Source organism: Mercenaria mercenaria, chromosome 14 (assembly GCF_021730395.1).
Source record: "Mercenaria mercenaria strain notata chromosome 14, MADL_Memer_1, whole genome shotgun sequence".
NCBI lineage: Eukaryota > Metazoa > Mollusca > Bivalvia > Venerida > Veneridae > Mercenaria > Mercenaria mercenaria.
In genome coordinates, this window is record NC_069374.1 from 41392622 (window position 1) to 41417427 (window position 24806).

General features: G+C 38.2%; 1 protein-coding gene across 1 annotated transcript in view; it reads right to left on the minus strand.

Moving 5' to 3' along the window:
- Positions 1 to 24806, minus strand: part of LOC123527402 (uncharacterized) — a 168468-nt gene that overhangs the window by 63758 nt on the left and 79904 nt on the right. The window contains exon 3 of the mRNA XM_053522602.1: positions 10029 to 10272. Within this exon, the coding sequence (XP_053378577.1) occupies positions 10029 to 10272 (244 nt within the window). The remainder of the gene's footprint in view (positions 1 to 10028; positions 10273 to 24806) is intronic.

A 24806-nucleotide genomic window follows, 5' to 3' on the forward strand; every position in this document is an offset into this window, starting at 1 on the left:
GGTCAAATATATCAAAGTCATGATGCAGAAATTGCCATATCTATAGATCTATAGTACCCTATATAGTTAACACTAGAAACTTCTAAGGGCATAACTTGGTGTTACTTGGGCAATCTGTCTGAAACTTGATGGGCCCCCTAACCTCATAGTGGTGAACATGTATATGAAGTTTTTTTGAAAAAAATCTAAAAAAAGGGAATGATTTTTTTGGGGGGGGGGGGGGGGGGTGTGATCAAGGTAAGGGGGTGCCCAGGTGGGGGTTTACACAACTTCACATGTTTACAATAAATGTCATGGAAAGATTGAAAGAATTTAATGAAATTCTCCCAAAATGGTAAGTTTTTTTATGTACAAATTGTGATTTTTTATACAATTAAAGGGCATAAACTCTTAATTTACATATAAATCCAAATGAAACTGGTGTACACAACCACATTTGGTGATCTAATTCTGTTTAAGTTTCATAGTTCTAGGTCAAATATAAAAAGTTTGATGCAAAAATTGCCATATTTATAGTACCCTATATAGTTAACACTAGAAAAATTTCAAAGGGCCCAACTCTGGTGTTACTTGGGCAATCTGACTGAAACTTCATGGGCCGCAAGAACTCATAGTGGTGAACATGTATATGAAGTTTTAAATAAATATTCCCAACCATTTCCTAGATATGGCTCCGGACGGACAGACGGACGGAAGGACGGACGAAAGGAAAGATGGACGGAAGGACGGACGGACAACGCCAAAACTATATCCCTCCGACTTTCGTCGGGGGATAACAAGGTGTAAAAATTCCATGAAAACCAAATTTTTCAAACATTTTCTGTTTTTAATAATTTACTAATTATAGTTACTGAGTAGAACTCATTTTGCTATTTTTAAGAAACAACAACCTCAGCTTAGTTCTTCACAAAAGCTTGCTATAAACCCAGACTGGTGTGGTATAGCTGTATCAAAACTGCAGAATATTTCACAAATTTATGTGGTGAAAATATGTCAAGATGCGTCTTTAAAGCGAAACCAATTTGACTTTTTATATAAATCCTGAACTGGCATTGCCAAAAGTTGCATTCCCAACATTGTCTCACTGGGTGGATAGCTTAAACAAGAGCTCCACAAAGTTTGGCAATATAAGCCCATAGTTCTAGATGATAAGAGGAAGTAAAGTTAAATTGTGTGTGGGGATGTAATGTGGCACTGGGTTGAGGTTTGGTGGGTTTTGTGCTCATCCCCACCCACCTATACTCCAAGTTTAAATCAACACCTTGAATGATTTGAAGTTGTGGTGATCTGGACACAAAATACAAACAACAGAAGTGAACTCAATCTGTGACCTTGACCTTTGACCTAGCCACAAATTTAATGCACTCTGCACATAGTCTCAGTGCCATCTACCTATAACTAGAAGATGCTTCTGTAGAAAAGCGCATGTCTCCCCCAATGCGCAGTCATATAGGCAAGAAGTCAATAGGAGACAGGAGCGAAAGTCAAAAAGACACTGATGGTTGGCTGCAATAGGGATCATCTACTTGGCATGTCCAATCATCCCACTAAGTTTCAACATTCTAGGCCTAGTAGTTCTCAAGTTATGAATTGGAAACGGTTTTCCATGCTCAGGCCCCTGTGACCTTGACCTTTGATCGAGTGACCCCAAAATCAGTAAGGGTCATCTACTCTGCATGTCCAATCATCCTATTAAGTTTCAACAGTCTGGGTCAAGGGGTTCTCAAGTTATTGACTGGAAAGAGTTTTCTATGTTCAGGCCCCTGTGACCTTGACCTTAGCTCAAATGACCCAAAAAAATGATAAGGGTCATCTACACTTTAAGTCCTATCAATCTATGAAGTTTCAGGGTTCATACAGCCAGACTGACAAAAAATTCAAGGGGTTTTTAAGGAGTTTTCAAGGACTTTTATTACGTTTTCAAGGATAAGCAAAAAATTGAACAAGCACTTATTACACACAAAATGACTGGCTTACAATTGGTGAACACTTCTTACATCCAAAATGACTATCACGTGAAATAAGTTTTTCTATAAAGTTCCAATTTGCAATTGATCAACACTATATCACACACAAAATGACTGGCAAACAATTGATCAACACTTCTTACATCAACAGCGACTTGTTATGTCATATAAGATCAAGTTTTAGGTGCCTCTGGCTGCTGGGGGCGAAGGTGGAATAGTAAACACATCAAGAGTGGCTGTGATAGTCCTATCAATAAGACCTGACATAACATATTTTAACATTTTGACGTCTATCGGTTATGTCAGGTCTTATCGGATCGCCATTTATAACATGTAGTGAGAAGCGAACAAACTTCGTGTCGCCTTTAATCTTCAAATTCTGATCAACATAAATCAATCCGAAGTGAAAGAACACTACTTACACCGAAAATAATCCTTTTTTCAACTGCATATGTGAATAATTACAAAATAAAAGTTACTTTTCATGTATAAATATCGAGTTGTTTCTTTCCACTGTATGTATCGCCGTGTATCTGTATTACGGTGTGCAACATTGCCGGTCTATTCCGAATGTTGTGTAAACACAGTTTATATTGAGAATCAATTTTAGACGAAATATTTTCCTTCTTGATCACTTGGCAAATAGTTCACATGGAAAACTGTTTTTCATCTAAGTCGATTCTAAACATATTATAACCAGCTGAATATGCTTGAAAAATGGCGGAACGTGTATTCCAAACTGTACACAATTGACATATATTGGATATAAGGGGTTTTAAAGATAAATTTAAACGATATTTTACTAGAATACGGTAAATAACGGTAGGCCAAACTGTTTAAACCTGCATACATTGTATATTTTACGTGTGAGAAAATGCTACATTCTACTGATTAGGGCCCTTTTAGGCGTTACAATGCAGATTGAAAATGAAATGTAAGATAATAAAATAATGAATGTTGAAGGTAAAATGAGCATGTATACGTCTAATATTTTGGACTATGGCCGTGGGTGACTCTCTATCAGGTACATTTTTCTTGTGCTTCTCAGACTTGACGTGCGATTTCAGCGCCGATTCACCCATTGAACTAATGTCAATAACTTTGTTACAATATTTGCACATGGCTTTCCTTTTGTTTTCATGCTCGACCAGCCATGGGTAGGATACAAGCCACTTTTTGTTGAAAATACACATTTTCTTCAATATCGGTAACGGAAATGGTGTCGGTAATTTTTACACGTCGTAATTTTCCTAGTCCCAGTCTGTTTAAAACCCGTATCGTACGGTACACATAGCTTATGTAGACATAAAACATGGCGATGCGTACATATAACAAAGCGTCTTTTACGATCTATTTTTATTAAGCTGACCAAAATTTCTGAAGAAGGAAATTCAAGGACTTTTATCATAAAATCAAGCACTTTTCAAGCAGTTTTCAAGGCAAGAAATGAATTCAAGAAGTTTTAAGGAGGTTTTTGCAAATTCAAGCACTTTTCATCTAGCAGCCTGAAATTCAACGAGTTTTCAAGTCTGTGCGAACCATGAGTTTGAAGGTTCTAGGTCAAATGGTTCTCAAGTTATTGACCGGAAATGGATTTCCATGTTCTGTCCACTGTGACCTTGACCTTTAATAGAATGACACAAAAATCAATAGGTGTCATCTACTCTGTATGTCCAATCATTCTGAGAAGTTTCAACATTTTTGGTCAAGTGGTTCTCAAGTTATTTATTGGAAATGGTTTCCATGTTCAGGTTCCTGTGACCTTGACCTTTAACAGAGTGACCCCAAAATCAACAGGGATCATCTACACTGTGTGATCAATCATCCTATGAAGTTTCAACATTCTGGTTCACGTGGTTCTCAAGTTATTGATCGGAAATGGTTTTCCATGTTCAGGCCCCTGTGACCTTGACCTTTAATAGAGTGACCCCAAAATCAACAAGAGCTCGTTGAACACGAAATGCCCCCCTTGATGCATTCAGTAATTGCACAAGGAACAGAAATTATATGCTCACTGTAAACAGAAGTTCTATCATTCTGGTTTAATCTGACCTTGACCTTTAACCTATTAACCTAACAAGAGATTACAGAGTGATCTTGGCGCCATCCACTGAGCCATTTTTGAATGTTCCAAATTTCAAGACTAGCTCAAGGTCAAAATCAATGTCAAATTTCATTTCGGTACACAACAATGTGTATGTGGTCCAAATTTGAAAGCTGTGGCTTGAGAAATGTGAAAGCAGGTCACTAGATCAATTTCAAGGTCAAAGTTCATTTCGGTAGACAGAACTATCAATGTGCTTCAAATTTGAAGGCTGTAGCTTGAGAAATGTGAAAGTAGGTAATAGGTAAAAATCAATGTCAAATTTCAATTCACAACACAAAAATATGCATGCGGTCCAAATTTGAAGCCTGTACCTTCAGAAATGTGAAAGTAGGTCACTATGTCAATCTCAAGATCAAAGTTCATTTCGGTAAACAAAACTATGCATGTGGTTCAAATTTGAAGGCTGTAGCTTGAGAAATGTGAAGTAGGTCACTAGGTCAAAATCAAGGTCAAATTTTATTTCACAACACAAAACTATGCAAGTGGTCCAAATTTGAAGCCTGTACCTTCAGAAATGTGAAAGTAGGTCACTAGGTCAATCTCAAGATCAAAGTTCATTTCAGTACACAAACTATGCTTGTGGTTCAAATTTGGAGGCTGTAGCTTGAGAAAAGTGAAAGAAGGTCACTAGGTCAAAATCAAGGTCAAATTTTATTTTGGAACAAAAAACTATGCATGTGGTCCAAATTTGAAGCCTGTACCTTCAAAAATGTGAAAGTAGGTCACTAGGTCAATAACAAGGTCAAAGTTTTTTTCGGTACACAAACCTATGCATGTGGCTGTAGATACAGAAATGTGAAAGTAGGTCACTAGGTCAAGATCAAGGTTAACTCATGTCAAGGTTCATCTTGTTCTCAAAACTATACATGTGGTCCAAATTTGAATGATGTAAGCTATGGACATGAAGGTTCTAAGTTTTCCCTATATAAGTCTATATGAACCATATGCCCCCTGGGGCGGGGCCATATTTGACCCTAGAGGGATAATTTGCTACATTACAAAATATCAAAGCCATAGTCTTTGTGGTTTGGACAAGAAGATTTTCAAAGTTTTTCCCAATATAAGTCTATGTAAACCATGTGACCCCCAGGGCAGAGCCATATTTGACCCTAGGGGAATAATTTGAACAATCTTAGTAGAGGACCACTAGATGATGTCATATACAAAATATCAAAGCCCTAGGCCCTGTGGTTTTGGACAAGAGGTTTTTCAAAGTTTTTTCCTATATAAGTCTATATAAACCATGTGACCACCGGGGTGGGGCAATATTTGACCCCAGGGAAATAATCTGAACAATCTTGGTAGAGGGCCACTAGATTTTGCTACACACCAAATATCAAAGCCCTAGGCCCTATGGTTTTGGACAAGAAGATCAGAAACCGTTTTAACTGTTCCTGGCCAATGTGACCTTGACCTCTGACCTAATGACCTCAAAATCAATAGGGGTCATCTGCTGGTCATGGCCAACCTAACTATCAATTTTCCTGACACTAGGCCCAAGCGTTCTAGAGTTATTGCCTGGAAACCATTTTACTGTTCCTGGTCACTGTGACCTTGAACTTTGACATACTGATCTCAAAATCAATAGGGGTCATCTGCTGATCATGACCAACCTCCCTATCAACTTTCGTGACCCTAGGCCTAAGCGTTCTTGAGTAATCATCCGGAAACTGTTTTCCTGTTCAGGGTCACTGTGACCTTGACCTTTAACATACTGACCTCAAAATCAATAGGGCTCATCTGCTGGTCATTACCAACCTCCCTATCAACTTTCATGATCCTAGGTCCAAGCATTCTTGAGTTATCATCCGGAAACGGATTGGTCTACATTCCGACCGACCGACCGACATCTGCAAAACAATATACCCCTCCTTCTTCGAAGGGGGGCATAATAAGACGTTACGCTCATTGTTGGCCTACATTAGTGTAACTGACGTTATCGTCGTGTTTAGCCGTTAAAACGTTACAGGGATTACTTGGGGTGGTTGGACTACAGTTTTCATAAATCATGTTGTTTCGATATTTAAGGAAATATTTGATATAGATGTACATATAATATTTATTCAATCAAATTATTTATCAGACAGTGAATTATATTGCGGTGTTCAGATACAATTGTAATACATGTGCATTATTTAGTTTTTAAACGTAACGTCGACGTTACATTAATTTCACGGCTGTGACATCTCGGCTAGATTTTGCAATTTTCATGTGTTAAATTTAATTCATATTCAACGTAAGACTTATGCATATCAATTTGCAGACAATTGTATGTACTTTCAGACTGTAGTTGCTGTTTTGTCAACAAATACATATTTCTTTAAATATTTCAGCACGTAACAACTTCGTAATTTTATTTTTTGCATTTTTTGACACGTGTGACATCGCGGCTAGATTAAAGTATACATATATTAAACGCCATTATCAAAGTCAATGTACGACAAAAACTTACTAATTCAAAAGTAGAATTTATGTACTTTTTGTCAAAATAAATATTATAGAAAGCATAAAATAGTTAACGAAAATACAGAAATTTTAACAAATCCTGTCGAGGAAAGACATTAAATCTTACGTTTTAAGTTGGATCTGTGTTTTGCTTCCTGTTTGCTACAGGAAGTATTAAACAGCAAATGACTGCAATGACGTCAAATATTGTTAAAGTCACGTCACAGAGTCTTCTTATTTGACGGAAAAAAATAATTTTATGAATTTACCAAGCCGTTAAATAATGCGCATTGGTGAATTCTGTTAAATCTTACATGACATTTTTGTGTTGTTTTCTATGATTCTATGTCGAATTAAATTTTTACTAATTGTTAAACGTCTATGCGATCATATTTACTAACAGGGAGATTGTTTTGCCTTTCTTGTGATATAAGAAGATAAACAACCGTATTTCTAAAACGAATTTCATGGAACACTGAAGTGAACGAAACTGAAATATTTCCGATGTTCGCCAACAACGTACGCAACGTCTAAGGGTTATCTACTCTGCATGACCAATCATTCTATGAAGTTTCAACATTCTGGGTCAAGTGGTTCTCAAGTTATTGATGGGAAATGGTTTTCCATGTTCAGGCCCCTTTGACCTTGACCTTTGATTGAGTGACCCCAAAAACAAGACGGGTACTCTATTCCATAAGCCCTGCCACCCTATGAAGTTTGAAGGTTCTAAGTCAAATGGTCCTTCAGTTATTGATCGGAAATGAAGTGTGATGGACAGGGCAAAAACAATGTCTCCCCCAGAAGGGGGATGGGGGGTGGAGGAGACATAATTATGGCAAGTATGAAGTCAATATCTTGAATGGTTATCAAGATCTGCTCTTGACACAAAATATGATGGACAAATTTGACCTCTGACCTACAGACCTAGTTCATGCGCTCTGCACATTGCCTCATCACCACCTCCCAATATGCTAAGTTTAAAGTCAATACCTTGTATAGTTGTTGTAACAAACTATGCTAAGAAATAAATACAAGAGAGTCATGATGACCCTACATCACTCACCTGTTAAACTTGGCCTTTGAATCATCAAGATAAATATTCTGACAAAGTTTCATGAAGATAGAGTCATAGATGTGACCTCTACAGTGTGAACAAGTTTTTCCTTTGATCTGAGTGGTGACCTAGTTTTTGACCCCACATGACCCAGTGTCTAACCTGGCATGGGAATCATCAAGAACAAGAGCTCAAAGAACCCAAAATGCCCCCATTGATGCATTCAGTAAATGCACAAGGAACTGAAATTATTTGGTCACTGTGAACAAAATATCTACTGTTCTTGGTCAAAGTGACCTTGACCTTTGACCTATTGAACTCTAAATCAATGAACTCTAAATCAATTTTTACGATCCTAGGCCCAAGCATTCTGAAGTTATCAAGCACATGCATTTTAACTGTTCCAGGTCACTATGACCTTGACCTTTGCCCTACTGACCTCAAAATCAGTAGTGGTCATTTGCTGGTCATGACCAACGTCCTATCAACCGTCATGATTCTGGGCCCAAGCTTTCTCAAATCACCATCTGGAAACGGTTTAACTGTTCCAGGTCACTGTGTCCTTGATCTTTGGCCTACTGACCTCAAAATCAATAGGGGTCATCTGCTGGTCATGACCAACCTCTCCATCAACTTTCGTGATCCTAGGCCCAAGCGTTCTTGAGTTATCATCCGGAAACCTTTAAACTGTCCCTGGTCACTGTGACCTTGACCTTTGACCTACTGACCACAAAATCAATAGGGGTCATCTGCTGGTCATGACCAAACTCCCTATCAACTTTCAGGATCCTAGCCCTAAGCGTTCTTGAGTTATCATCTGGAAACCGTTTTATTGTACTGGGTCACTGTGACCTTGACCTCAGACCTACTGACCTCAAAATCAATAGGGGTCATCTGCTGGTCATGCTCAACCTCTCTATCAACTTTCGTGATACTAGGCCCAAGCGTTCTTGAGTTATCATCCGGAAACCTTTAAACTGTCCCTGGTCACTGTGACCTTGACCTTTGACCTACTGACCACAACATCAACAGGGGTCATCTGCTGGTCATGACCAACCTCCCTATAAACTTTCAGGATCCTAGGCCTAAGTGTTCTTGAGTTATCATCCGGAAACCGTTTTATTGTACTGGATCACTGTGACCTTGACCTCAGACCTACTGATCTCAAAATCAATATGGGTCATCTGCTGGTCATGGTCAACCATCCTATCAACTTTCATGATCCTAGGCTGAAGCATTCTCGAGTTATCATCCGGAAACCGTTTAACTGTTCTAGGTCACTGTGACCTTGACCTTTGACCTACAGATCTCAAAATCAATAAGGGTCATCTGCTGGTTATGACTATCCATCCTATCAACTTTAATAATCCTAGGTCCAAGCATCCAAACAAACTGGTCTACATACCGACCAACATCTGCAAAACAATATACCCCTCCTTCTTCAAAGGGGGGCATAAAAACATTCTTATCAAGTTTCATGAAGGTAGGGTCATAAATATTTCGAAAGGAACCAAGATATTACGCCAATACAAGTGGTTCACAAGTTTGATTAAAGTTGATTGCAAAATGTGGTCTCTATTGTGTTCACAAGCCAAAAATAACAAATTTTGGCCCTTTAAGGGGCCATAACTCTGGAACACATGATGGGATCTGGCAGGTTTTCAATAGGAACCGAGATATTATGCCAATACAAGTTGTGTGCAAGTTTGATTAAAATTGATTGCAAGATGTGCTCTCTATTGTGTTCACAAGAAATTTGTGGGCGGACGGACGAAGGGCGATCACAAAAGCTCACCCTGTCACTATGTGACAGGTGAGCTAACAAGCAATTACACATCAAAACACCAGGTCAGGTTAATGTATTAAGTAGTCAACTAGTTTTGGTCTTTACAAAGGCCTTCAAGAGACCCTTGAACAGTTATTAAGTTATGCTCCGGATACACAATGTGAGGGTCAAAGTTGGCCTTTTAGCTCCATTTGTAACCTTGATCTTGGACCTACTGTGCTGGTTCATGTGCTCTGAACATTGTCTCATCACCATCAACTTACATGCCAAGTTTAAAGTCAATACCTTGAAAGGTTAGTGAGTTATGCTGTAGACAAGAAATATGATGGACAGAGGCATGCAAATAATACATTCATTTTTCCAAAAAGGACATATAAAAAGGGTTCAAGGGTTGCAAAAAATATGAAGTGATCACAAAATTCTGCCTATCTGACCTCTGACCTTACCTTATGGTCTGACTTTGAGCCAACATGGCTCAGAGTTGCATTCTGTGTGTCGTCTTATGACTGGAGCAACCATTTATTATGAGCAGATATGATTTTGTGACATACAGGCGGATGGACAGGAACAAATAATAATGTCTCTGCAGAAATTGGGGTTGATGTAATAATTCAGTTGTTTTCCTCAGTTCTTGACATTTTAACAAAGAAATAGTAATCAAACATTTACCATTTCCCATCATACAGATCCCAAAATTCTTGTAGTGGCAATTCAGACCTTTTTTCAACTTTATTATCTGATGAAGAATACCCATAATGCAACAGCATTTCTTCTCGTTTCTGCAGCAAGTTTTTGTAATTCATATGATAAGGCTCCTTTGTAAGGTTTACTTGAAAATCACTGATGTCGAAATTGTAGCTTAACTGCTCACTGCTTATACTCAGTGATATCAGTAAAATCATTACTACTGACCCTGAAATGATAATAATTAGAATAATTAGATATCATTAAAATAACTAAATGTGAAGGAAGTAGAAATAGGACTGAAATAGATATCAGTAAAACAGTCATGCATTGATACAAAGTCCCCTACTGGAAGGTGACCAATTATCCCAACTGCAATATAACCTAATGCTCTAGCAGTTATCTGTCAATATATACAATATGTTATAAAACAAAACTTTAGGATTAAAATTTGCATATATTATTATGCTATTATGCCATTTTTAGATATCCTTATTTAAAAAAAATGCTATTCTGCCGTTTTTAGATATCCTTACTAAAACTAGAAATGTGTCCATGGGACACAGCTGCCCCCACTACATGACAAAGGACACAGATCAACTTTGGGAAAACAATATGTTGCTATTTAAAAAAAAATGAAAAAAAATAACCATATATATTGTACATATAAACATACATGCTTTCTTGAGATTTTTAGATACCTGTCCATCACCGCATTTCAATGTTGCTTGCCTTTTCTCTTGTGTGTATTTATGCTGATGCTGTCAAAAAAACTCATTTCTTTTCGTAATGACTGTAGGTAAAATATTTTCGGAGCTACGCGCGACAAAACATTAAAATGACAATTTTTTCCTAGGTCAGGGGTCATAACTCCTACATGACTGAATGAATCCGGATGCGAAAACCCAGGTGCACAACTGCACATGCTGACCAACATTCTTTTAAACTTTGGTGACTCTAGGTCAAATACTTTTGGAGCTACACGCGACACAACATTAAAATGACCAATTTTTAACTAAGTCATGGGCCATAACTCCTACAGGACTGAATGAATCCGGACGCGAAACCCCAGGTGCACAACTGCACATGCTGACCAACATTCCTGTTAACTTTGGTGACTCTAGGTCAAATACTTTTGGAGCTACGCGTGACACAACATTAAAATGACCAATTTTTTACTGAGTCAGGGGCCATAACTCCTACACGACTGAATGAATCCGGACACGAAACCCCAGGTGCACAACTACACATGCTGACCAACATTCCTGTAAAGTTTTGTAACTCTAGGTCAAATACTTTTGGAGCTAGGCGCGACACAACACTAAAATGACCAATTTTTACAAAGTCAGGGGCCATAACTCCTACACGACTGAATGAATCCGGACGCAAAACCCCAGGTGCACTACTACACATGCTGACCAACAATCCTGTAAAGTTTTGTGACTCTACGTCAAATACTTTTGGAGCTAGGCGTGACACAACATTCTCGGAAGGACGGACGGACAAGGGCAAATCTATATGCCCCCACCCCCTCCCCCCAAAGTGGGGGCATAAAAGACGCTATTATGCCGTTTTCAGATATCCTTATTACAAAAAATGATGCTATAAAAATCTGGACTATAACGGCGGACTTGTACAGTAAATCTACTGACACACATCGTGACTGTAACCAAGTGTAACAGAAGCAGATGTAAGACCTGTCCAAACTTATTAGGAGACTCCATTCAATTTTCAAATGATGAAACGTTTACTGTTAAACAGAGTAGAGTATGAATTGTATTTCATTCTATTATCTGCGTGAATTGCCAACAATTTTACATCAGTCAAACAAAGAATGAACTGTGACTTGGCATGACAAACTAACACCAAAGAACTCAATGCTCTCAATGCTCTGGTGGGAAGTTTGATATATTCCCTCTATATAAGAACATGACCAACAGTGACAGTTTCAGAGAAGAGAAAGAACTGCATTTCGTAACAAGAGGGCCATGAAGGCCCTGTATCGCTCACTTGACCTATTGACCCAAAGATCATCAAGGTTAACATTCTGACCAAGTTTCATTAAGATATGGTCATAAATGTGATCTCTAAAGTGTTAACTAGCTTTCCTTTGATTTGACCCGGTGACCTAGTTTTTGACCCCACATGACCCAGATTCAAACTCGACCTAAAGATCATCAAGATCAACATTCTGACTAATTTCATGAAGACACAGTCATAAATGTGGCCTCTAGAGTGTTAACAAGCTTTTCCTTTGATTTGACCTAGTGACCTAGTTTTTGACCTCACCTGACCCAGATTTGAACCAGACCTATAGATCATCAAGATCAACATTCTGACCAAGATTCATGAAGATATAGTCATAAATGTTGCCTCTACAGTGTTAACAAGCTTTTCCTTTGATTTGACCAGGGGACCTAGTTTTTGACCCCAGATGACCCAATGTCGAACTCTTCCAAGATTTTATTGAGGGTAACATTCTGACCAACTTTCATTAAGATTGGGCCAAAATTGTGACCTCTAGAGTGTTAACAAGCTTTTCTTTTGATTTGACCTGGTGACCTAGTTTTTGACCAAAGATGACCCAATATCCAAATCGTCCAAGATTTTATTGAGAGTAACATTCTGACCAAGTTTCATTAAGACTGGGCCAAAATTGTGATCTCTAGAGTGTTGACAGTCAAACTGTCGACGACGGACGACAGACGGACGATGGACACAGGGCGATCAAAAAAGCTCACGTTTGAGCACTTTGTGCTCAGGTGAGCTAAAAATCTTAAAACCGGAGCTAAATAGCATTTAACTGTTCAACATTTGCATATATACTCAAATCTCTGTTATCATGTCTCACAAATCAGCAGTGACATTTTAGTCGTTTTTACTAGTTGGAACAAGAGAAGCTATATTTTCTCTCTCTGAAAGTTAACTGGATCTCAAGGATACACTGAATCTAAAGAGATAGTTTGCATTCTAATATATATATATATTTAAAGTCTACAGTAATGGTTGTTGATAACATCTATCTATAAGAGCTCTGCCAAGCGGGGCAATATATGCCCGAAGGGTTACATCAGAGGATGGGAGCAAAATTTAAAGAACTTGACTGTTGAAGCCCAAAGGACAGGGGCAACAAAGGGAAGAAATTCCAAAAAAAATTTCTAGGTCCACAAAAAAAAACCTTACCAGGTACAGGTATGTCAAAATACACCTAAAAATTGGTGGTACCATCCATGTTTTACCACAGAAAAGTGGTCTCGGTTTTTCCCTACGGCCAATAATAAAAAAGTTTCAAAATAAGCTATCAATAGTAACATAAAAGGGAAGTAATTAAAAAACAAGAGCTGTCTGATGACAGCGCCCTCGACTATTCGAAGAATTGATTGAAGAATGGGGTCAAAATATTTCCACAGATATTCAGACAAAAGAAATAAATAGATAAGACAAACAATGTTCCTGTATTTCTTTGATTTCGATAAGTCTTGCACTAAATGGCAATGTATGAACCAATTTCAAAGTCCAAAAAAGGCCATAATTCAGTCAAAATAGTTATGTACTCTTGCCTACAAATGGAAATCATAATGATAAACAAGTGTTCAAAGTTTAAAAGCCATATGTCAGATAGTTTTTACAAAACGTGGACTTGTATGAAAACAGAACCAATTTCAAAGTCCAAAAAGGGCCATAATTCAGCCAAAATAGATGACAGAGTTATGTACTCTTTCCTACAGATAGAGACTATTATACTAAACAAGCGATAAAAGTTTCAAAGCCATATGTCAAACACTTTACAAACAAGAGCTGTCGGATGACAGCGCGCTCGACTATTCGAAGAATTGATTGAAGAATGGGGTCAAAATATTTCTACAGATATTCAGACAAAAGAAAAAAATACATTAGACAAACAATGTTCCCATATTTGTGGATTTCGATAAGTCTTGCACTAAATGGCAATGTGTGAACCAATTTCAAAGTCCAAAAAGGGCCATTATTCAGCCAAAATAGTTGTCAAGAGTTATGTACACTTGCCTACAGATGGAAATCATGATGATAAACAAGTGTTCAAAGTTTAAAAGCCATATGTCAAATAGTTTTGACAAAACGTGGACTTGTATGAAATCAGAACCAATTTCAAAGTCCAAAAAGGGCAATAATTAAGCCAAAATATATGACAGAGTTATGTACTCTTTCCTACAGATAGAGACTATTATACTGAATAAGTGATAAAAGTTTCAAAGCCATATGTCAAACACTTTACACAAAATATAAACTGGTACGAAAAACTTAACCAAGATTTCTAAGTCAAAAGGGGCCATAATTCAGCCAAAATCCTTGATGAAGTTATGTACTCTTGCCTATAACTGGACATGGTGATGGTAAACAGGTGTTGAAAGTTTCAAAGCTTTATCTTCAAAGACTTTGTCAAAATATGAACTGGTACGAAAAACTTAACCCAGATTTCTAAGTCAAAAAGGGCCATTATTCAGCCAAAATCCTTGATGGAGTAATGTGCTCTTGCCTATAACTGGACATGGTGATGGTAAACAAGTGTTGAAAGTTTCAAAGCTTTATCTTAAAAGACTTTGTCAAAATATGAACTGGTACGAAAAACTTAACCATGATTTCTAAATCAAAAGGGGCCATAATTCAGCCAAAATCCTAGATGGAGTTATGTGCTCTTGCCTATAACTGGCCATGGTGATGGTAAACAAGCAAAGATATATGACCTTTGTCCCCTAAGTGTGACCTTGACCTTGAAGCGAGTCATTCAAAACATGCGCTCTGCACGTTGTCTCGGTGTGGTGAACATTTGTGCCAAGTTTCTTTGAAATATATCATGCAGTTCAAGAGTTACAGAGTGGACACAAAACAAACTGATATGACCTTTGACCCCTAAGTGTGACCTTGACCTTGATGCGAGACATCCAAAACATGCAATCTGCATGTCGTCCCGGTGTGGTGGACATTTGTGTGATTTGTGTGAAGTTTCTCTTCAAGAGGTTCAAGAGTTACAGAGCGGACACGAAATTGCTAATGGACAGACTGAGCTAGAAGGAAAATGTAACAAGAGCTGTCTGTTGACAATGAGCGTGCTTGACAATTCGAAGAACTAATGTAAAGTATTGGGTCGAACTGTTTACAACAGAATTTCAGACTAAAGAAGAAAAATAGCTGAGACAAACTATGTACCTGTATTTGTGGAACTCACTCAGGATATGTATTGCTTATATGGCAATGTGTGAGTATTCATAATTTCAAAGCCACATATCAAACAGTTTAGACAAAATATGAAATGACATTTGAAACTTAACTACCGTAGATACCCATATATAATGCACAGTTTTTTGACCCCCGGTGTAACAGTCAGTTTTTTCCCCAGTCAGTTCTTTCCCCGGGGAAAAAACTGACTAGTTAGTTTCTTCCCCGGGGGAAAGAATTGACTAGTCAGTTTTTTCCCCGGGGAAAGAACTGACTGGGGGAAAAACTGGGCTGTTACACCGGGACCACCCCCGAATCGTGGGTGCGCATAATACACAGGTAAAGACAATTTTCCAACTTCAAAACAAGTTTGTTACCGATGTTCGCCATTTTGGTAAAGGAAAACTACTCCCCGCGCTTACTGTTACCACTAAGATCTAAGATTGCCGTTATGTTCCGTAAAAGATCGAATGGTTTATTTTTCTTTCAAACAAAATTAATTTCATATAAATATAAAAAGTATTTTGATGAAAGAAATGTTGATAAATCACACAAATTATGATATTAATTAAAGATCGAGAATTATCTTTAAACGAGATCAACTGTGAACAACATAATTGACACGAGGTGACACATTAATTGCCGGTAATTACTGGCTATTTAATTGTGACAAAAAGACTATCACACCTTTTGTTATCGGTTTGAATTGAGAAGCTCATGTCATTTTGAAAGATACCATTCCGAAATATTGAATCAGCTGCTATTTATTTATTTATTCAAAATAGTTAATTAAAAAAGGTAAAACTACAAATATAACAAAAATCGCCAGTACCGCGAGACCGATGCGCCCTCCGCCGCGGAGATAAAATTTATTACCGGTGTCGATGTAAACTCTACTTTCGTTTTCCATTCACCTCAAAATTGACCAAAAATGTTTTTTTCCCTGGATTTTGGGCTTAAATCGGGGGTGCACATTAAACATGGGTATCTACGGTAATTTCTATGTCAAAAGAGGGCCAAAGTCCTTATCCTAGTTATGCAGTCTTGCCTACATATGAAGACTCTGATGGTAAACAAGTGGTCAAAGTTTCAAAGCCATATGACAAACAGGTTAGACAAAATATGGACTGGTACAAAAAATTTAACTGATTTCCAAGTCAACAAGAGCTGTCACTATTAGTGACAAATGCCCCCGAAGCATGCCCAAGAATGCTACAGTTGTCTGCGCATGATAAATTAACTCATTTTTGGGAACATTTATGCCAAGTAATTTTAAAATCCCTTGATTAATGGCAGAGGCTAGGGGTCTGGATCTTGCGCATGACAGTCATCTCATTATAGGGAACATTTATGCCAAGAAATTTCAAAATCCCTTGATGAATGGCATAGTTATGAACCGGACAAGAAACAGACCATGTTAACTTTTAACCTCTATGTGTGACCTAAACCTTAGAGCTAGGGGTCTGGATCTTGCGCATGACAGTCATCTCATTATAGGGAACATTTATGCCAAGAAATTTCAAAATCCCTTGATGAATGGCAGAGTTATGAACCGGACAAGAAACAGACCATGTAAACTTTTAACCTCTATGTGTGACCTTGACCTTAGAGCTTGGGGTCTGGATCTTGCGCATGACATGTAGTCTCATTATGGTGAACATTTGTGCTAAATAATTTTAAAATCCCTTGATGAATGGCAAGGTTATGAACTGGACACGAAACAGATCATGTTAACCTTTGACTTCTAGGTGTGACCTTGACCTTGGAGCAAGGGGTCTAGGTATCGTCTCATTATGGTAAACATTTATGCCAAGTTATTTCAAAATCCCTTCATGAATGACAGAGTTATGGACTGGACACGAAACTGATCCTGTAAACCTTTGACCTCTAAGTGTGACCTTGACCTTGGAGCTAAGAATTTACACGGACACATGCACAGACAGTGCAATTTCAATATGCCCACCTTTGGGGACATAAAAAGGGCCATAAATCAGCCAAAATAGTTGACAGAATTATGTACTCTTGCCTACAGTTGTAGATCATGATGATCAACAAGTGTTCAAAGTTTCAAAGCCATATGTGAAAGAGTTTTGACAAAACGTGGACTTGTATGAAAACTGAACCAATTTCCAAGTCCAAAGAGAGCCATAATTCAGCCAAAATAGTCGACAGAGTTATGTACTCATGCCTATAGATGGAGATCATTATGATAAGTAAGTTTTAAAGCCATATAAACATGGACTTGTACGAAAACTGAATCAATATCCATGTCCAAAAAGGGCCATAATTCAGCCAAAATAGTTGACAGACTTAATATATGTACTCTTGCCTACAGACTTTTATAATGAACAAGTGATAAAAGTTTCAAAGCCATATGTCAAACAGTTTCCACAAAATATGAACTGGTACAAAAAACTTAATCAAGATTTTAAGTAAAAAGGGGCCATAATTAAGACAAAATCCTTGATAGAGTTATGTACTCTTGCCTAAAACTGGACATGATGATGGTACACAAGTGTTCAAAATTTCAAAGCTTAGATTATCTCAAAAGGTTTTCTCAAAATGTAGACTCGTACGAAAAACTTAACCTAGGTGTGACGCCGACGCCCGCACATATGCCGTGGTGAGTAGGATAGCTCTACTTATTCTTCAAATAGTCAAGCTAAAAAAACTAGAAGATGCTTTTGTAGAAAAGTGCATGTCTCCCCCAAAACATAGTAGTGATAGGCAAGAGGTAAATAGAGGACTGGAGCGAAAATCAAAGAGACACTGATGGTTGGATTAGTGACTGAAATGCAATAGGGGTCATCTTTGTTTGTTTGTTTTGGGTTCAAGCCTGTTTTCAACAGTATTTCAGTTATGTAACAGCAGGCAGTTAACTTAACCGTTGTTCCTGGATTCTGTACCATTACAATCCTGTTCTCTGCAAGTAACTGCAAACTTCCCCACATGAATCAGAGGTGGAGGATGAATGATGTCAGACACGATGTCTTTTATCAAATCGTCACGGAGAACATGCGCCCGGCCCGGCAATCGAACTTGCAATGCCGAGATTCGTAGATCTGTGCTCTCCCTATTGAGCTAAGTGGGTAGGCATAGGGGTCATCTACTCCGTATGTCCGATCATCCTATGAAGTTCAATATTCTGGGTCAAGTTATTGATTGGAAACGATTTTCCATTTTCAGGCCTCTGTGACCAAACCCGTTGATGGAGTGACCCTAAAAACATTAGGGGTCATCTACTCTGTAAGCCCTATCACCCTATGAAGTTTAAAGGTTCTGGGTCAAATGGTTGTCAAGTTATTGATTGAAAACGGTTTTTCATGTTCAGGCCCCTGTGACCTTGACCTTTGATCAAGTCACCCAAAAATCAACAGGAGTCATCTACTATGCATGTCCTGACCTTGACCATTGATGGAGTGACCCCAAAAACATTAAAGGGTCATCTACTTTGTAAGTCCTATCACCCTATGAAGATTCTGGGTCAAATGGTTGTCAAGTTATTGATCAAAAACGTTTTTCCACGTTCAGGCCCCTGTTACCTTGACCTTTGATCAAGTCACCCAAAAATCAATAGGGGTCATCTACTATGCATTTCCAGTTTCAACATTCCGGGTCAAATGGTTATCAAGTTATTGATTGGAAACAATTTTCAATATTCAGGCCCCTGTGACCTTGACCTTTGATCGAATCACCCAAAAATCAATAGGGGTCATCTACTATGCATGTCCTGAGTCATCCTATGAAGTTTAAACATTCTGGGTCAAGTGGTTCTCAAGTTAATGATCGGAAATGGTTTTCCATGTTCAGGTCCCTGTGACCTTGACCTTTGATGGAGTGACCCCCAAAAACAATAGGGGTTGTCTACTTCATAACCCCTACCATCCTATGAAGTTAAAAGGTTCTAGGTCAAATGGTTCCCCAGTTATTGATTGGAAATTAAGTGTGACGGACAGACGGACGGACAGGGCAAAAAGCAAAAACAATATGTCTCCCCCAGAAGGGGGAGGGTGGACGGACATAATAATTATGATATTAAATGAGCTATTATAATGTGTTGGTATTACATTCTTGAGTTTTCCCTTCAGCACAAAGAAATTATTTACAACTGTATCCAACAATAAAAACGAGAGCTTCACAGGAGACAGTGCGCTCGACTATTTTGATGCTGGATTATAAGTGAAACTGGGCACATCTGAGGAAGCTGGAGCTGTCAGTGGGGTGTTTAATGACTCCAATGTGGATGAAGATATTGGACAATAGCTTGTGTCAAAAGTAATAAGAGAGATAAAGATAAAGTGTATCAAAACATTAAATAAGTATAATTCTAAGCAACAAGAATTTGTGATGGAGTTACCAATGTCCCCGCTTAAGGACATTTTTCACAAAACATACAGCATGCCAATACAGCATCTTGGAATGAACAAAAAATAACAAGAGTGCCAGAATGGCACAATATACGCCCGTCATGTAGATGTTACAGTAAAACATATTCTATGTAAGTTTATTAGACAGTAAGCCATAACAATCACATATCCAATTCTAACAACCAGGTTAAAAAGTTTCAAGAATAAGCTATTAATAGTGGCAACAAAGGGAGGTAAGTTTTGTTTTTATGTCATCTCAATATGGGGAACATTTGTATCAAGTAATTTCAAAATCCCGTGATGAATGGCAGAGTTATGAACCGGACACGAAATAGATCCTGTTAACCTTTGACTTCTAAGTGTGGCCTTTACCTTGGAGCCAGTGGTGTAGGTCTTGCACATGACAAGTCGTCCCATTATGATGAACATTTATGCCAAGTTATTTCAAAATCCCTTCATGGATGGCAGAGTTATGGACCGGACATGAAACAGACCCTGTTAACCTTTGACCTCTAAATGTGACCTTGACCTAGGAGGTAGGGGTCTAAATCTTGCGCAAGACACATCGTCTTATTATGGGGAACATATCTGCCAAGTTATTTCAAAATCCCGTTATGGACCAGACACAAAGTGTGGCGGACGGAAGGACGGATGGCCTATTTCTATGTCCCCCTTTTTTTCTTTGAAAAAGGTGGGTGATAAAAAGGGGGCATAATTCATGAAATGTTGATGCAAGAGTTATGGCCCTTGTGTCATATGATGTGAGTGATGATGTGGAACAACCATTTTAAGTTTCAATCAAATCCTATCTGTAATAACAGAGATATAGAGAAAATGCATCAAGTAAAATTGGGGCATAATTCATGAAAAATTGTTGCTAGAATTATGGACCTTGTGTCATATGATGTGGGTGATGATCTTGAGCAAATATTTGTAGTTTGAACTAGAGCTGTCACAAGAGTGACGAATTCTTCCCCCACAATACAGCTTTGCCACAGAAGTAAGCCAATGTCAAAGTCAAACCTTAAAATCAATAGGGGTCATGATCAACCTTCCTATTAAGTTTCATGATCCTAAGCCCAAGCATTCTCAAGTTATCGTCCGAAAATGGTTTAACTGTTCTGGGTCCCTGTGACCTTGACCTTTGACCTACTGACCTCAAAATCAATAGGTGTCATCTGCTGGTCATGATCAACCTCCCTATCAACTTTCGTGATCCTAGGCTCAAGGGTTCTCAAGTAATAATCCAGAAACCATTTAAATGTTCCGGGTCACTGTGACCTTGACAATTGACCATCTGACCTCAAAGTCAAACTTGACCTGTATTTTATGATGTTACACCTGTGTACTAAAATTTATAATCCTAGGCCCAAGGGTTCTCAAGTAATCATCCAGAAACCGTTCAACTGTTCCGGGTCATTGTGACCTTGACCTTTGACCTACTTATCTCAAAGTCGAACTTTACCTGTATTTTATGATGTTACACCTGTGTACCAAATATTATTTAAATCTGTCGAGCCTTTCATGAGGTATTGTCCAGAAACCATGAAAACCAACGGACGGACCGACCGACAAGCTCACTCCTATATACCCCCAAAACTTCTGTCTTTTTTGTGGGGGTATAATTAAATCCATTTAGTAACTAGAAGATGCTTTTGTAGAAAAGCGCATGTCTCCCCCAATGCATAGTAGTATAGGCAAAAAGTCAGTAGGGGACAGGAGCAAAAGTCAAAGAGACACTGATGGTTGGCTGCAAAGGGCATCACCTACTTGGCATGTCCAATCATCCTACTAAGTTTCAACATTCTCATACATGCCATATTTTCAGACGGTCAATAAGGGAGATTTGCCTCAACAGGGCTTTTTCTAAGGGAGATTTGGGTAAAAATAAGGCTTTTATTCGCTCATTTTTACGCGCTAAATAGCCATTTTCATGAAAAAATCATCAAGTCTTCTATATTTAATTGATAAGTGGAGCCAACAGTTGTGTACAGAATGCATTATTATTACTTACAGCACTTTAATTAATCCAAGGAAATTCAGAATTCCATGAAAGATTGAACCAGGAACTTTGTTTTTGCTTTATGTGTTGATGCTTCTGCATCTGGAGAGAGTGATCTTTTTGACATGTTTAAGCATACAATACTCAAAAGATTGCAGAGATATCATGTCAAAACAGTCTTTTAAGGGCAGTCATTTCTTTTCAGAAATGAAGTTGTTAAAACAAAAATGATAGTCGTTCTATTGCTGGATTGTCCATATTTAGATTAAAACTACATGTATTTAAACTGGGAATTCTTCTCCCGTTAATTATTGCAACATGACAATATCACAAAGGAATGGCAGTCAATTCTTTGGACAGTATGAAATGCAATTTATTTCATAAAATTCGCTTATCCAAATTCATGTTTGTCCGAAATTCTGTGTAGTCTGACATAAACTCGCCAATTTTTGTTAAATTGTGGTTGATTTTTTGCATGTTGTGCAAGTATTTAAATTGAGATGCATGAACTCGGTGTTAGCACTAACCTGTGTCATCTTCTGATGGCTCAATAAATATTGAGGTCAGCGAAAACGAAAGTACACTTTGGCAGGTGGTGGTAAAATGATGTATTTTAAGACTGGTTTACATATTGTTTTGAAAACGGATCAGCGACTTTGATGTCATTGTCAGTCTAAAATCTCGAATGCACATGTTTACAATTGTCTACCGGTAAGATTAAATGGTTAATTGTTTGCAGATGGTGACAGTAGGTGGAAAGATAATTAATGCCTCAGGCGTGTATCTCTCGATAAACAAGCTGGGGATTATAGACAAATATCAAAATTATGTTTGAAGAGTATTTCCGGGCTACTCGATATTGAATTTCAAGTATTTTCTAAAGGTCTACATTGGGTCCTAGATACCATTTGTTCGACAGAGGACTTTTTTTCTAAATTTATTTTTCTACGGGAGGTTTTCATGTCCCGGCGGGAGACCGGGAGATATACTGAAAATACGAGCGAAAAAGTCTCCCAGAGGGAGATATGGCATGTATGCATTCTGGGCCTAGTGGTTCTCAAGTTATGAACTGGAAATGGTTTTCCATGTTCAGGCCCCTGTGACCTTGACCTTTGATCGAGTGACCCCAAAATCAGTAGGGGTCATCTACTCTGCATGTCCAATCATCCTATGAAGTTTCAACATTCTGGGTCAAGTGGTTCTCAAGTTATTGATCCGAAATGGCTTTTCATGTTCAGGCCCCTGTGACCTTGACCTTTACTAGAGTGACCTCAAAATCAATAGGGGTCATCTACTCTACATGACCAATCATCCTATGAAGTTTCAACATTCTGGGTTAAGTGGTTCTCAAGTTATTGATCGGAAATGGTTTTCCATGTTCAGGCCCCTGTGACCTTGACCTTTGATGGAGTGACCCCAAAAACAATAGGGGTTGTCTACTCCATAAGCCATGCCATCCTATGAAGTTTGAAGGTCCTAGGTCAAATGGTTCTCCAGTTATTGATCGGAAATGAAGTGTGAGAGACGGATGGACAGTGCAACAAGAGCGCCACCAAGCGGGGCAATATACGCCCATAGGGTTACATCAGAGGATGGGAGAAAAATTTAAAGAACTTGACTGTTGAAGCCCAAAGGGCAGGAACAACAAAAAAGAAGAAATTCCAAAAAAAAAAATTTCTAAGTCCACAAAAAAATTCTTATTAGGCAAAGTTATGTCAAAATACATCTAAAAATTGGATGTACCATCCATGTTGTACCACAGAAAAGTGGTCTCGGTTTTTCCCTACGGCCAATAATAAAAAAGTTTCAAAATAAGCTATTTATAGTAACAAAAAAGGGAAGTAATTCAAAAAAAAATATAATAAGAGAACAAAAAGGGATCTGCCAAATAAAAACAAGAGCACTGCAATGCAGAGTAATATACACAAAGCAAAATAATATATGACCTTTGACCCCTAAGTGTGACCTTGACCTTGAAGCAGGTCATCCAAAACATGCGCTCTGCATGTCAACTCAGTGTGGTGAACATTTGTGCCAAGTTTCTTTGAAATCATTTAAGCAGTTCAAGAGTTACAGAGCGGACACGAAACACACTCATATGACCTTTCACTCCTAAGTGTGACCTTGACCTTGAAGCTAGTCATCCCAAACAAGCGCTCTGCAAGTCGTCTCAGTGTGGTGAACATTTATGCCAAGTTTCTTTGAAATCCTTCAAGTAGTTCAAGAGTTATAGAGCGGACAGGAAACACACTCATATGACCTTTGACCCCTAAGTGTGACCTTGACCTTGAAATGACACATCCAAAACATGCGCTCTGCACGTCGTCTTGGTGTAGTGAACATTTGTGTCAAGTTTCTTTGAAATCCTTCAAGGGGTTCAAGAGTTACAGAGCGGACACGAAATTGCTAACGGACGGACGGACACCGGGACCATAACATAATACGTCCCTTCGGGCATATTATAAGTTTCTTTCACTGGTTGTAGGTGCAGATGGGAATATCCGGCCTCGAGGGTAACTGTTTAGGCGGTAACGAGGTTCCTACCAAGTTACCGCCTAAACAGTTACCCGAGAGCCGGATATTTCCATCTGCACCTATAACCAGTGACAGAATCTTTTTCTTGCATACCGATTTCAAGAAATATTAATAAAAATAAAATCAATCGGACGACTTTCTTTTTAGAACTATTTCTTATGGCAGTGTATTTAAACAAAGCGTGGGAAACCAACGTCCGTAAACAGGAAAGACGTCATGACGCTTCAAAACAAACAACAATGTTTAGTTCCGGTTTTGTTTTATCAGTTACAGCGTAATGTTATGAATTTTTGATAAAATAACGTGATTTGAATCGAGAAATATACTATCAGGGACCAATAGGAATTGTCAAGGTATTGAATTTTTATTCCGTTTTTAAAATAAAATATAAACTAGAAAATGCTTTTGTAAACAAGAGATCACAGAGTGATCTTGGCGCCCACCAATGTGCCATTTTTGAGTGTTCCAAATTTCAAGACTTATTGACTAGCTCAAGGTCAAATTTCATTTCCGTACACAACACTGTGCATGTGGTCCAAATTCGAAAGCTGTAGCTTGAGAAATGTGGAAGTAGGTCACTAGATCAATTTCAAGGACAAGGTTATTTGTACACAAAACTAGTCAAGTTTGAAGGCTGTAGCTTGAGAAATTTGAAAGTAGGTC